At 46.0% G+C, this 15,357-nt stretch overlaps 1 protein-coding gene across 1 annotated transcript in view; it reads right to left on the reverse strand.

Moving 5' to 3' along the window:
- LOC135385931 (neural cell adhesion molecule 1-A-like) overlaps nt 1–15,357 on the reverse strand; it is a 227,467-nt gene that overhangs the window by 15,508 nt on the left and 196,602 nt on the right. Inside the window, exons 4-5 of the mRNA XM_064615563.1 lie at nt 5,919–6,122; nt 3,496–3,792 (exon numbers count right to left, since the gene is read on the reverse strand). Of these exons, the coding sequence (XP_064471633.1) occupies nt 3,496–3,792; nt 5,919–6,122 (501 nt within the window). The remainder of the gene's footprint in view (nt 1–3,495; nt 3,793–5,918; nt 6,123–15,357) is intronic.

Genomic DNA, 15,357 nt, shown 5'->3' on the forward strand with positions numbered 1-15,357 from the left:
TCTCGGTCAAGAATTCTCCCCTCAAAGACTACGAATGGCCTGAGGAAAAAATCACGAAGAAAAAGTCGCTTGTTCATGCACTAGGGACACTTTTTATTTCCTACAAAAGCAAGAAAATGAAAGACAAAGAAAATAAAAAACTGTGTAATTAGAGCGCGCTTTTCGATCTCGGGTGCCGCGAAAAAAAGAAAAAGAACGCAAGGGGAAAGGAAGGAACAGGGGCACTCTCCATACTCTGTGGCATAATTTTAGGAGCGTGGCTTTTATGATAATACTTACTCTGACACAAAGCCATCACATTATACGTAGCTGAGGTATTGTAATAAAAAGTAAAAATGCAACTGTGACGCGCGTCATCAGCCTCCCAGAGCTCTACCGGTAGACGGCGACATGTTCCAAGGGTTCATGAGCCGTGGGCAGACCTCACAGGGACATGCGCAGATATTATACTAAAAGTGTTCGCGTAAATCCCGGGGAAAATCAGGATGACCTATATAGACTGCACATTCATACACTTGTCAACAGCAAGAACCAATTTTTTTACACTGTGACATAATGATTGATGCAATGCTATAGTTGTGCTTTCCGAGTAACCTTCGATAAGTAAGCCGTCTCTAATATGAATCGTAACGTTTCCGGACGACATATCTCGCACCATTCGTTTCCGTCCGCACTTCCAGGATGTAAGATTCTACGCAACGAAGAACTATGCAAGTGGCTAGCTGTGATGAGGTGCATCGCATTGCGTACTCGACGAACCATTTCAAACTAAATTTCGATTCCAATTGCTACCGACAATCGCATATGTTGAGCACGCTTACATGACGCTGTCAGGGCCCTATGGCTCCATCTTCCCCGAATTTTTTCCCGTCGTCATAATCTTTAAAATGTGTTGCGACTCCTACACTTGATACGGCCCAAACGTGCCGCCTCGATCGAAATAATCGATATAACGCGTTTCCTCCGTAAACTTTATCGCGATATTGTAACGACGTCAATAAAGTGATTTAAAAGAGGCAGCTTACCCGGCCGGATACGTTTTGCACCACCAACAAAAAAGAAAAGAAAAAGGTGCCCGGAGATCTCCGCTGTGCCGTAGTGGAAATCCAACGGGTGGGGAAACAACGCGCACACCAAAACTGAGTTTCTATGGACGCCAACGGCAAATCATTTCGCCAAGTCCAAGTTTTTCTTAATAACTGTGGGAGCAAGGTTGACCCCATTGAGACACCTGTGGAAGCTGTTCTTTCTTTGACACTTGAAAGACTTTCGGGGATGCGGTGTGAATACTTCGAAAGAAAGGATGTGGTTTACTTTTATTTTCTTTCACTTACTTTCATTTCACTTTCAGTTTACTTCAATATGGAAAGGAAGTTCTCACTATTGTGTATGCCCTGAGCGTCACACATCTAATGTTCAGAGCTTGCGTTTCGCGCCGTCTTTAGCAGGGTATTATACAGTGTGGGTGCTCTAAAAGGTCAGTTACATTTTCATGCGTGACTTGATGTTTTCTTGACCGATACCTCGTTGACGCACAGACTTCCGCTGCCTCAGAGTAAAGAAATTATGCCAGAGAAACCTACGAAAAAAAAAAGAAGAAAAAAGTGTGGTTAACCAAGGCATTGTGTAACAAAATCACTACGACCACGCAAACTTTCGTCTCAATTCATCGCTATAGCGCATAGGAAATGCACGAAGCTGAAAGTTTGCGTCGTCGTGTTTATGGTTTTTTTTTTTTTTTTTTGTACACAGTGCATGGCAACTATGATTTTTTCGTTCATTTCTCTTGCACAACATATTTACAGTGTGGTGGTGCAAGTCTGGCGTTCAAGTAGATAGAGCGTCACACGCGAAAATGTGACTGGCCTTTTATAGCACCCACCCTGTAGTATACTCGTACGCATTGCTTGCCTAATTACATTATGAATGTGATGCTGCTTTACCCATTTGAGCCCAATTTAGACTCATATCTGCTTCGATTAAACCAGGGCAGGGCACAATTCCGAACCACCGTATCTTTCCACGGTGGAGCGTACCGACATGGTTTTATACGTGATACTGATGGTTGTTTTCACGACCTCAGAGTAATGCCTAGTTCACATTGTTACATTTTCACGCGTTACGGATGCAACGAAGCACGGCGAACCGAAAAGCAGACGCACAGCAAGATGTGGGCTCGACTGAACTCCATGCGGTACGGGTTACCTCCGGCTACGCAGCTGACCAATGAGCGAATGCGCACCGGAGTGGAGGAGTGATTGGTCAAACGTAAGCGTTTTCCGTACCAAGAACGCATGCGCCTGAACGGCGTGTCGTACGACAAGCATGAAGCACCAGCTCGCGCCTCTGAGTGGTTACCGTGGTGGCCATGTCACGTCCAGACTGCGAGGTACCCGGGTTCGAATCTCTGCGCCGGCTGTGCTGTCTGGGAGTTTTTCCTGGCTTTTCCTCGGACGCAGTCAGACATATGTCGGCACAGTTCCCTTAGAAGTCGGCCCAAGATGCACGTTCCCCTAGAGCGCTACCCGCGACGTTTCCCACCTCTGTGAGGCCGACAGCGGCAAGCTCTTTCAGCAGCAGCAGCAGCAGCACCACCCAACACCACCACCACCACCAACACCACCACCACTACCTACTACTGTACGCCAAGCTTATCTGCACTTGATCCGTACCGCGCTCGCAACGGAGAGAAGTCGCAGTGTGAACCAGGAAAAACACTTTAATAAAGATGATTATGACATCATCTGACCTTCTCAGGGTAACTAATGTAATGGAGCATTAATGCAGAAAATAATAACACTTGAATGACACATTCTTAAATGCATCTCCTAGGCGGTAATAAAATATGGTACACGTTATTGAAATCGAGCTCGTCGTTGGCAGGCTCTATAGGGACAGTGCATATATGTACTTATCTTAATAACGGAAGCGCCAAAAGTTACGGCGTCTTGCAGGTGGTGTAATGTCTTACAGCAGTGATATAGATTATGTATTTATTCTAGATCTGAATGCGAGACTCTAGTTATTACCAGCTCAGAGCGAATGCCATGAAATGAGATCTCTTGATGCATTTTAAGTGTGAAAGTGACTTAATTGGATTGCTAGTTTGAGAAAAATGAAGACAAGAGACTTCTGACTTGATCACGGCACTATTCTTAGAATACCGTTCTAGCAAGCAAGAACAACAACAACTTTATTAGCAGATGATGAATGGGGAGTTTCATCACCAGGGGCGATACTCTACCCCATTGCTGGTGGTGATGCGGGGAATGAAATAATGATCCCCTTATTAATCCATGATGATATGATCCTATTAAGATTGTACGTTTGCCCTGCAAGCCTTGATTGATTGATTGAGTGAGTGAGAAACAAAAATGCAGAGATGTCAGTCCCGACAGGTCTTTCCTCGTTAGTTTGTTGTTACTTGTGTGCATCTGTTTCCAATGAATGTCTTTATAAATACTCTAGGATGCGTGTGTACATGCAGCGACTTACATTTTACTTCAAGTAGGACATCGGCGGAGACTTCACTGCCGCGAAGGCTTTTGTTGAAAGCGGTGCACTTTAGACGTTCCCCATTGCGTTCCTTCGTCGGCGTAACCAATACGAAGCTACTGGTTCCGTTTGCATCGCTCGTCGTGCGGTACTGGTAAGGCTCTAAGGGCTCTGCGCCGAACCACCAGCGGATATCAGCGGGTGGCCGCGAGCCTCTCGTCGTGCACAGGAACTCTGCAGGTTCGCCGAAGTACAGCTCCTTGTGACTGGCTACCATCTCTGTTGTCAGTGGTGGGACTGCACAGAAGACAGGTGCTATTTACGGTCGAAGTACACACAGGTCCTCGCGCGCCTGATGGCACAGAAGGATACTTCCATTCATGATACTACGACCTACTGATTCACACCAGGACCTTCAGATTAAACGACAAACATATAGGTTAAGTTTGTAATCGCCACTTTTATCGTGCTCATGGATACCTGTACAAGTATAGTATCTACATGTTAAACTGTAGAAGTTAACGGCGAATAGCTCTCAATCAGACACAAGGTGACGCTATTAAGGTATTAGATCTACTAAGGTATTAAGGCCAAGGGGCTTCGGGAGGGTGACGACATTTCTGCACCCAGGTACGACTGGAAGTTGATGAATACGTTGATTATGAACAGTTAATTAAATAATAATCCGTGGCTTTACGTCGCGAGACAACTGTGCGACGCCACAGTGGTCGGTCCGTGGATTAATTTCGCCCACCTGGGGGTTCTTTAACGTGCGCTGAAATCTCAACACATGGCACACCGTATTTAACGCCCCTTGAGGGAGACGGCCCGTCAAAGCAACTTTGTACCCTGCCACCAAAGGCTGTAAACATGGAAAGGGAAAATAAAGGAGGGAGCGCGTGCATCTTTCAGCTCAGGTCTTTCCCATTATGGTGCCGTGATATGTTTTCGCGAAATTCATTTGAATGACAATGCTGAGATGAAACAACAAGGACATTATTTTTAAGGTGAGAAATGGGGAGTTTCATCGCCAGGGGCGGTACTCTATACCATAGACGCCGACTGCGGGGGGGGGGGGGGGCGCCTCCCCCGGGAAGTCCCGGGAAGTTCAGTTGCGCACATGTTCACTGTTTACGTTCTCTCTGTTTTTTTTCTTTTCTTTTTTGTTTTGTTTTTTCTGTTCTTCCTTCCTCTTATTTCTATACCAGTTCTGCATCATAGGATCCCGCCAGAGTGTGTGATTCTTCAGCTTTAGTTTTGTGTTCTTCATTTTTCTTTTCCTTTTCTTTCCTCCTTTTTGTTTTCTTTTGCTTTCTTCTTTTCTTTGCCTTTTTTTGTCTTCCCCCTTTCACTTTTTTTTTGAATAACAAGCCGACATCCATCGCCTTTCCTTTCTTTTTTTCTTAATAAACATATCCCCCCCCCCTCCCCGGGAAAACGAAAACTCTCCGCCTCTGCTCTATACACCATCGCTTCTGGTGACGTGGCGAATGAAATAATGAGCCCCTTGACTACTGAGATGATTCGTCTACTACATACTACTTGTGACCAGGGTCCGGAACCGGTATTTTTTTTCGGTCCGGTCCGGGTTCGGGTTCAGGCTTATTGGTTCGGTTCGGGTTTAGCTTCGCTGAACCGAAATTATCAGCTTGAACCGGTTCAGGTATATCGGTTCGGTTCTGGTTCGGCTCAGGGAGAACCCCCCTACCGCACACACACAGAAAAAAGAAAAAAAAAAACGGTCAGCGGTCGGGACATTTACAGGCATTAGAACCGTTACCTTTTTCGTCCCGGTTTAACCGGTTCATGGGCAGTAATTTTGCTATATGAAAGCGAGCTTACGGTCACCGTACACGGTTGTAAGAGAAAAAGTATGAGAGAACCGTTTCAGGTGAGTCAGAAAAAGGTCGGTCAGTAGTACAATGATTTCACCTCTGAACCGATTCCCGAACCGGTAACCGTATGAATTTTTTTCGGTTCAGTTCCGGTTCGGTTCAGGACAAGCAAAAAATTGTTCGGGTTCGGTTCGGTTTCGTCAGCAAATAACGGTTTTTATTCGGTTCGGGTTCAGTTTCGGCTCCGATCCCTGCTTGTGACCTGATCCTAAGCGTGTGGTATCCTGAAGGAAACTTTCGTCTGAAAAAAAAAAATAAAAGAAAGATCTCGATGCCTTTACCTTAAATGACGCTAATGTTACGGCACTTTAGTTACGTCGTTTACCTTCGTGTTCACTAAGCCCTAATGAACGATTCAGACAGTAATATGCTCAAGCTGGTTCGTCGACGACGAAAACGGTAATTAATTACCTCAAGGACGGCAGGAAAGGAAGGAAATCATTCAGTTAGGTAGGTCCAGCACTTGTCATAAGCGGAATCACTTGTTTTCAATATTATTCTAACCGAAGACGAACACAGTGAACTTACAGAGTAGTCGTACGTGGACGGTGAGTGACCTCTCGAAAAGGCCGTCGTACGTTGCAACAGCACAGGTGACGTTGAGGCCCTCATGATGACGTTTCAAAGGTTGTATCCTCAGGAATGTCTTCTGCATATCGCCTTCTTCGATTGCACTTACGTTCATCGGGGCACCGAGGCTGTTCTGCCACGTCGAATGGAACCTTGGCTTTCCTTAAAAGAGAACGTGCTTGCTTTTTTTTTTCTCGAATAATCATGACGTCACAACAACGCTTGTCATCCGACGCTTGTCAGTCACCGTGCATTTCGGTTCAGCTACTGGTATCAATGTTTGACAGCTTCATTGAATAGCGAACACCCGCGATTCATGCCTTTTGTGCCCTTATCGATAAACACCGAAGCGCTTTACTTGCGACTAATGCGGGAACCAATGCGTCTGGAGATTTATTCCAAACAAATGGTGCCATAATCCAATGCAGGTTTGTCCGCTTGTCGATCGGGTTCACGCAATGACATTTGTGCAACACCATATACTAATGGTGTCTTCGACTGGTTGATTCCGATTAAAGTTTAGTTCCAATCGCTCTAGAACGCTCTGGAGCGACGTTTCTTCATCGACTGGTCGAGACATTCGATTGGTTCATTTGGAGCTCTTTCCTCCAACTGGGAGCGCTCAACAGTGCTCTCACCGACGCCGTCGGAGCGGTTGGGAAATCAGGTCGGGTTCCGGTTACGTGACTGCGCCAGCTTCCGCTGAGTAGTGCTTCTGTTCCGCCATGCCTGCCATGTTCTGCATTTTGCGTCGTCTGCGTTCTGACTACGAGAGGAACACCGGAAGTCAAGTGAGCTAACATTCCCTTTCTGCTCCTCTGCTCGAACCTGCGTTCGGCTTCTGCACGATTCCTGCGGCTCGGAGCTGGAGTGAGATGCGGTCTGACCCGCTCCAGCTCGGAGTATCGGAACGGCCAGTCGAAGACACCATTAGAGCCACGTGATGATAAGAGGGGGAGAGAACTTATCGAGGCCAGCTATATCAAAAATCATTCTGCCTATCTGACAATCTTTCAATCTTTGACGTGTGTGACCAGGAGCTAGGGTTTGTGCTATTTTCCTTCACAGCACGGATAGTGGGCTAGGCTGATGAAAACTGATGAGACTGATGGTGTCTTCGACTGGTCGGCCCGGTACTCCAAGCTGGAGCGGGTCAGAGCGCATCTCACTCCAGCTCCGAACCGGAGGAATGGTGCAGTAGCCGAACGTGGCAGGTTTGAGCAGAGGAGCGGAGAGGGAATGTGAAGTCACGTGAATTCCGGTGTTTCCCTCGAAGTCAAAACGACGACGACACAAAACACAAAATATGGCAGGCATGGCATGGCGAAACAGAAACACTACTCAGCGGAAGCTGGCGCATTCACGTGACTTGAGCCCTTCGACAGCGTAGGTGAGAGCACTCTAGAGCGCCCCTAGTTGGAGGCAAGAGGTCCAAATGAACCAGTATAATGCAGTGAGAGTGCTATGTTTCGACCAGTGGAAGATGAAACGTACGTCGCTCTAGAGCGATCGGAAGCAACTAGTCGAAGACACCATAAGTATCTTGCAAGAGGGAAAAGGAATGACAGAGAGGGTTACAGTAAGGTTAAGTGTCTCATGCCATGATTGAATAAATGAAGCATTGGTCGATAAATGAAGGTAGTTGATATCGAAAACGAGCTAAGTGAAATTTTTCTGAATCGAGATTTTTTTTTTTCATTTTCAGAATTTCATATTCATTTTGTTGCCACTGCGAAGCCAAGCGTTAGGTCTCTTCGATTTGGCCTGCACCTCCAGCACTGGTTCAGGGGAGTGCAAGTGTAGGTTCAGCACTAGCTCTGCGCGGTCGCTTACAAACCGAAGGAGTGAGTGCAGGAGCAGGCTGGTCGTCTACTCTCCGCACCGCGAGCACTGTCATGTTATTTATTCTTGCTTTTCCTTTCATGTATACTGTTTGTGTGTGTTGTGCTTCATTCGCTTTACTAGGCATTGGAATAAATGTTTGTTATGGCACGTTACCTGTCAGCAGCGAGGGGACGACGTATGCGAGCACGAGTTCTTCCTGTTTTTATCCTACGTGGTCCTTCATCTGTGGATACGTACTTTTATTTAAAAAATATTCCCAGACGCTCCGAAGCTTTCGTCATTGTCCGGCGCTGCGAAGACAAGCGTAATAACTAATGCTCCGTGCAAGCGAGAATTCGAGTTATCCGTTCGGTAAGGTCTCAAAATATAAGCGCATTATCTCACGTATTTATCGCGACCATGCTACTTCACTGTACTCCTGGCTCACACACATGTCCACTCTTGTGCTCCAGGAAGGAACCGTCAGCGTACCAACATCGACGCCGCTGACGCGGACCCGCGTCGTACTGCACTCGACGCTGGCAAAACGAATACGAAGGTTCTGCACCGCCTGAACTAGTTCAGGGAGTGCAGCCAAATGGAAGAGACCTAGTGTATCCCAGAATTAGAGCTTCTAGCAAACTTAGGGAATAAGCGGTGATAGCTGGAAAGGCGTTGAAAAATGCGCAAACTCTGTTGAGGTGTCAGACAACGACAAAGTTTGACTTAATTCCATTTAGAACTAAGTATGTGATTGTCATATCTAAATAGCCAGCCTGATAAGCCATGATTTAATTGAAGTATCTGACTTTGAGTACCTTGGAACACTATCATGAACGTAGCGAGTCCTACACAATAAATATAGACGGCGGGGAGTCGGAGTAGCTTGCCGTTGTTGGCTGCACTCAGGTGGGCATCGTCACGACTATAGCCACGACAATAAAAATAGACATCCACTGCATAGCACGTTCCTAGCCATCCATCATCCCGAATGAGAATGTTCTCTCTCTTGAGTTGATGAAAACGGGGGCGTACGCCATCTTTGTGGCGATTACGAACTGCGTAATACCACAAAAATATGCGTACGCCCCCCATAATAGTCGTTTCGTCTGTAAGCCAGCAACAGCAACGACAGATAAATCGTGACTACGACATGGTGTGATTCACCGCTGGTGAGCTATACGGCCAGCCAGAATTTTGAAATTTCAAGCGTGTACTGTTAAAGCAGACTTCACCACAGAGCACGATCCTAGGGGGGGGGGGGGGAGGAATATGTTCAATATAAAGAAAAAAAAGAGAGAAGGGATCCTAGCCAACCATTTATTCTAACCAAACGGTTATTCTAAATTCTTCACCAGTGCAATGTCAAATGCTTGTACAGGTTACACCTGAACGACAGCTCGTATACGAGAAGTTTGTTTCTGTAAGTCTGCCCCGCTTTATTCCAGAGCATCCCTACCAATTCCGAACAGCAGCTCAACTGGGGCACTAGACGAGACCAAAGCGCCTTCCATATTGCACAGTGTTTTCTTATCATCAGAGTAATGGTTCCATTTTATGTTGTACAAAATCAACTTTAATTTGAGCCTTTTGGCTACAGTGTAAGCCTTGCTGTCGCTACAATGGAGTCTGGTTTTCTTGGTTTTCTTCTGTCGCACTTCTGAATTTCTACTCCTCTTCTTCGGGTTATGTGGAAGGTTCCTAACGAACTCCCACACACTTCCACTACTGCCCATTGCCATTTTCAGCAACGAACGTCAGGCTCATCGTGACAAAATTATTCACGAAGCCACCAGACGTCCGCAACGCTTGTTTCTGTTCGAGTCGTTGCTCATTGACTGAAGCGACTTAGATTGCGTGCGTGCATGGCATCAATCATTTCGCCAGCAAAGTTTGTTCTTCGTGCGGTAATCAGGGGCGGACACAGAGCTCTTCGAGACACTGCGTCCTTCTGAACAGCTAGCAGGGCTTCTGGAGTCACCAGTTAGACACCTGTATGAACCTTCGTGCAAAATGATTTAGCTGATTTGGAAAATATGATCACCAAATGTATGTTGTTAGATGCTTGTTCTGTATGGCGTCTTTCGCTTTTGGTGTGCCATGTCTGAGGTGAGTTCAAACAAGGTAGCCCAACGCATATCTCTTTTGAAGTGCCCACCAACAACAACTACATGTATGACTATGGGATGAGGAGCCTAACCGCAGAAATTGGAGTACTCTACCTCAGTGCGAGAGGGTTAATATATGAGTGGGATGGCGTGAAGGAGATGAGACATACACACACGCACACACACACACACACATGACAGAAGACATAGCATAACACAGAAGTGCTATACTCCAGATCAACACTCTGAGAGAGAGAGATAGTAAATGGCGAGCGGCTTAGATTGCACTTACTGTACATTTTAGTTAGCGGTACAGAGTATAGCTTTGACGCCGTCGGTGCTCTCGAATGGGCATAGCAATGCATGGAGCTCCGGCGCGTGTGTCACCAATCCAAGTCCGCTCAACGGTACCGCGCAAGGAAGGAAATATGCACACTCTACTGGAGTGCATGGGAGGCAGAATCAGTCTTGGGAAAAGTGACATCAAAAAGTAACTTAGTTAAAGTTACACTTAGTACGCGAATAAAGTAGCTAAGTTATAAGTTCAGTTACTCTCCATAAATAGTAAATAGTTAAGCTACCTGACAAGTAACTTACTTACTTTATTCCAAAGTAGTAAAAAATGACTCCCCTCAAAAACAGTTATTCTAAATTCTTCACCAGTGCAAAGTCAACTGCTTGTACAGGTTACACCTGAACGACAGCTAGTACTTGAAGTTCGTTTCTCTAAAGCTTGATTCACACATGCGTTTTTTGAACGCGTTTCGCATTCGCGGCGCCGCGAAACGCGAGCCGCGGAGCGTTTCCAGCCTCTTTTCGAGAACCGCACCGTGCTGCAGCTTCGGAGGGCAGAAACGCGAACGCTTTTCATCCAGCCAATCGGAGCGCTCGGAGGGGTGAGGTAGCTTCCTTTTGGCGCCGGAGGGCAATGGCGGGCCTCCCGATACCGCGCTGGGATCTTTTGTCATTTGTGCACGTGTATGTGTTTGGTGCTACCGCGTGAGTAAATTCCTTGTCACCAATAGCTGTTTGGTGTCTGAGCTGTCAACGATGAGCTGGGAATTTGCGCAAACCACGGAATCGACGAAAATAAATACGACTTGTGTGTAACCGTGTGTTGGTCGTCGGTAGGTAAACATGTGTCTCGCTTCTTCTGCCGTTCTTTCTCTGCTATTGTGTCGCGTTTGTCGTTCCAACGATTGATGATTCCAGCAGAAATGCTTCACGATAATTATAAAATGGAGAACATGCTTCACAATGTAAAATTTGAGGAAGAAAGCTGGAAGTGTCAGTACGATCTTGACGTAGCAAGAAGAACGAAGCGCGTTTTCAGGATGGCGGCTCGGCTATGTGTGACAGGCCCCTCTCGGCGGCGCCGCGAACGCTGAGGCGGCGACGCTTTTTGAAACGCATGTGTGAATGAGCCTTAAGTCTGTCCCGCTTTATCCCTATCAATGCCGAGCAGCCGCTCAACTAGGGCACTAGACGGGACCAAGGCTTCTTCCATATTACACAGTGTTTTCTTATCATCAGAGTATGGCTCCGTTTTATACATTGTACAAAATCGACTTTAATTTTAGCCCTTTCGCTACAGTGTAAGCGTTGTATGTCTGTGCGAGGGTACTTCAACATATCCTGGCACAGTGAGGTGTCACCAGCGGTATATAGAAGATTTGGGCCTCCCCCGAATGCGGTGATTGCTGAGCCATTTTTACATATCTCCTTTCCTTTGAATCCCGCCTACCTCTCGTTTTTTAGATAGCTAAACATATCAGTTGAGCATAGCTAACCATAGCTAAGCATGTCAGTTAAAATAATCATCAGACATAGCTACACATAATTGACAGAGGGGAAAGTGCGCAGACTAGCTTATGCATGGCTAAACGAAGAAACCCAGGGACACGGGGGGCACGGAGTAAGACGGAAGAGGTTAAGAAATTCATCACGAAAACCCGAGACTAGCAGAAAATAAATAAAAGACGCACATATCCTAGATTCGCCATTTCGTCAAGGATATCTGCCACCAGCTCGCTTGCTTGTATCTGTTTTATCGTTTTAATTTTTGAAATTTTCTTTGTGTATTTAAAATATAAATACATGCATTTATATGTTGTATTTACATACAGTCTGGAAAAAGGTAGTTAAGCCCGTATTTAAATACTGTTTTGAGTATTTATTTCCTTAAATAATTTATAAACACATGCAAATACATCAAGTGCGCATGTTTCCAAATTTCACAGCTATACTGTAATGACCGAGGCTTAGCTTAGATGCTAGAGGTTACATTCACCTGGTTTGAACGATTAGTAGTTTCTTTCGCGCATGCATGAACACTGCACTTGTCTCACCAATCAAATGGCATCAAAGTTACACAGATCTACCAATACCGCAATCAGTACCAATGCACCTTTGGCTCTGGAACGTGCGAAAGATTCCAGGACAGATGTCTAGATGTCACGGGACCTCCTTGTTTTGCGTGTTGTTCTTCAGCTCCAGTGCTGAGGCTCATTTCTTCCACAAACTACCAACGCCTCATCACCCAGGAGCTCCATGAATCGTGGCATTGAATCATTTAATCATTAAAACCATTATGATGAAGGAAGGCTGTTACTTCGTACGGTCTGCTGAGTGTTGAAGAAACAGTTATTCACTCCATATTGTAGTTATATGGACATTCCATGATTTATGAAAATATTTAGGTTATCTAAATACTGTACATATATTTTGAATTTAAGTACTGCGCTTGCAAAGTATTTATGCGAAGTATGTAAATACATATTCAAACAAATCTATTTTGTGTTTATATTTACTTGTAGATTCATCTAAATTGTATTTGTGTCCATCCCCGCCCTCAGGTGAGCCAAATTAATCCACAGGCCAACCACTGTAGGCTCATGATCATAGTTGCCTCGCGACGCAAAGCCACAAATTATTATATCAGCTATACATAGTCCAAAGTATAAGATAAACATAACTAACATATCAGCTAAATGAAGCTGAACATACCTAAATTGATCACCTAAACATCGTTAAAAATTTCAGCACACGTTGAGGAACCCTCAGGTGGGCAAAATTGATCTACAGACCGACTACTGTGGCGTCGTTCATGCTCCTAGTTGTCTCGCGACGTAAAGCCACGAATTATCATATCAGCTAAACATACCTAAATATGTCAGCTAACCATACCTCAACATATCAGTTAAACTTATCAGCTAAATATAGCTGAACATAGCTAAATTTATCGGCTAAACATCGTTGAACATATCAGCAAAAGTTCTCCTCACGTTAAAGAACCTTCTGTTGGGCAAGATTAATTTACATACCGAGCACTGTCGCGTCGCTCATGGTCGTACTTCTCTCGCGCCGTAAAGCCATGAATTATTATATCAGCTAACTATAGCTAAACATATCAGCTGAACATATCAGCTAAACATATCAGATAAATTTCAGCGCATGTTACAGATCCCTCAGGCTGTCAAAATTCATCTACAAACCGAGCACTCTGGCGCCTCTCATGATTGTTGTCTCGCGATATAAAGCCACGAATTATTATATCAGCTAAACGTAGCTAAACATATCAGCTAACCGTAGCTCAACATCAGCTCAAAATAGCTAAGCATCGTTAAAGATATCAGCTAAAGTTCAGCTCACGTGAAAGACCCCTCAGTTGGGAAAATTAATCTACAGACCGACCACTGTGGCGCCGCTTACGATTGTAGTTGCCTCGCGACGTAAAGCCACGAATTATTATATCTGCTAGACGTAGCTAAACATATCAGTTAAACATATAAGCTAAATCTCAGTGCACGTTACAGAAACCTCAGGCTGTCAAAATTAATCTACACACCGACCACTCAGGCGCCTCTCATGATTGTAGTTGTCTCGCGACGTAAAGCCACGAATTATTATATCAGCTAAACATATCAGTTAAACATATCAGCTATGCATAGCTAAACATATCAGCTAACTATAGCTCAACATCAGCTCAACAGGTTCCATAAGTTTCCGGCCCGAGGTAGACGGCAACCTCACCGGTGCAGTTTTTCTCGACGTAGAGAAAGCTTATGACAACGTGTTGCACAGCACCATCGTCGCGACGCTACAAGAGGCGGAAATAGGAGGTTGCGCCGCCGCATGGATCCAGGAGTTTCTAGCTGACCGACGCATCTTCGTGCGCACAATGGAAGGTGACACCGCTTTCCATCCAGTCCGTCGTGGTGTCCCACAGGGAAGTGTATTGAGCCCTCTCCTCTTTAATGTTATAATGGCTTCGCTTCCCGCCCAGCTTCGTGATCATACCCGCATCACTTTGTACGCAGACGACATCTGCATATGGACCTCTGCCACCCGTCGAGACACCGTCCAACGCCGGTTACAATGCGCCTTGGATTCTATTGTAGAATACCTTGCCGACCGCGGCTTATCGGTCTCTCCTGCTAAGACCGTTGCCATGGCTTTCACCCGACGCTCATTCCAAAGGTATCCATTGTTCGTCAGTGGGACACCGCTAGACTTTGTGCCTCATTGCAAATACCTTGGCGTGACATTAGACAGAGGCATGACGTGGTCCCGGCACGTGAAAACAATAGCCACCAAGACCAGCGGTTTTGTAAATGCTCTACGTGCATTGCTGGATCGTCGTGGGGCCCTTCATGCGCTGACCTCCGTCACGTGCACACAGCGTTGATTCTGGGCACATTGCGGTACAGCCTGCCTATTCTACACGGCCTCAGCGTATCCGGAGAGCGTGAGCTTCTCAATATTCAGGCCCGAAGCCTCCGCGTCTGTTTGGGAGTTCCTAGAACGACAGAAACCTATTCTGTCCTGGCAGAGGCACGCGAAACTCCAGCAGGCGTCCTACGAGACGTGGAAACACTCCGGATATATGCGCGGTACCTCACACAGCATCCTTACCATCATCTTCGGCTCATTGATATTGACTGTCCGGACTCCAGCATTGGTATTGCTGTTGACCGCCTGAAAGTGCACCTCCCCACCACGCCATCAGTGCTTTCCTATGCCCCGCCGATGTGGACTCTTCGCAGGCCTCCTGTATGTGATCACATTCCTGGTCTTCTGAAGAAAAACTCTGTGCCTCCCGTTGTTGCTCACCAACTTACACTGGAGCACCTTAACTCAGCGTACTCTCAACGACTCCCTGTGTACACTGACGGATCAGTGTCTCAAGGCGGATCTACTGCAGCCTTTTATATGCCAAATGAAAACCTTGAAGTGGCGCACAAGCTCCCCTACGAAACATCATCTACAGAGTCCGAGCTCTTCGCCATACTGACCGCGTTGAACCACATAGCGGTATCACCGCCTGGCGCTTGGGTTGTGTTCACGGACAGTAAGGTGGCGCTAGAAGTTCTAGCAAATTATTGTTCCAGAACAATCGGCGGCCTAGACACCATGATAGTCGCAATATACAACCGACTTCTATCCTTTGGTCATAGCCTGTGTTT

This window comes from Ornithodoros turicata, chromosome 2 (genome assembly GCF_037126465.1).
Source record: "Ornithodoros turicata isolate Travis chromosome 2, ASM3712646v1, whole genome shotgun sequence".
Classification (NCBI taxonomy): Eukaryota; Metazoa; Arthropoda; class Arachnida; order Ixodida; family Argasidae; genus Ornithodoros; species Ornithodoros turicata.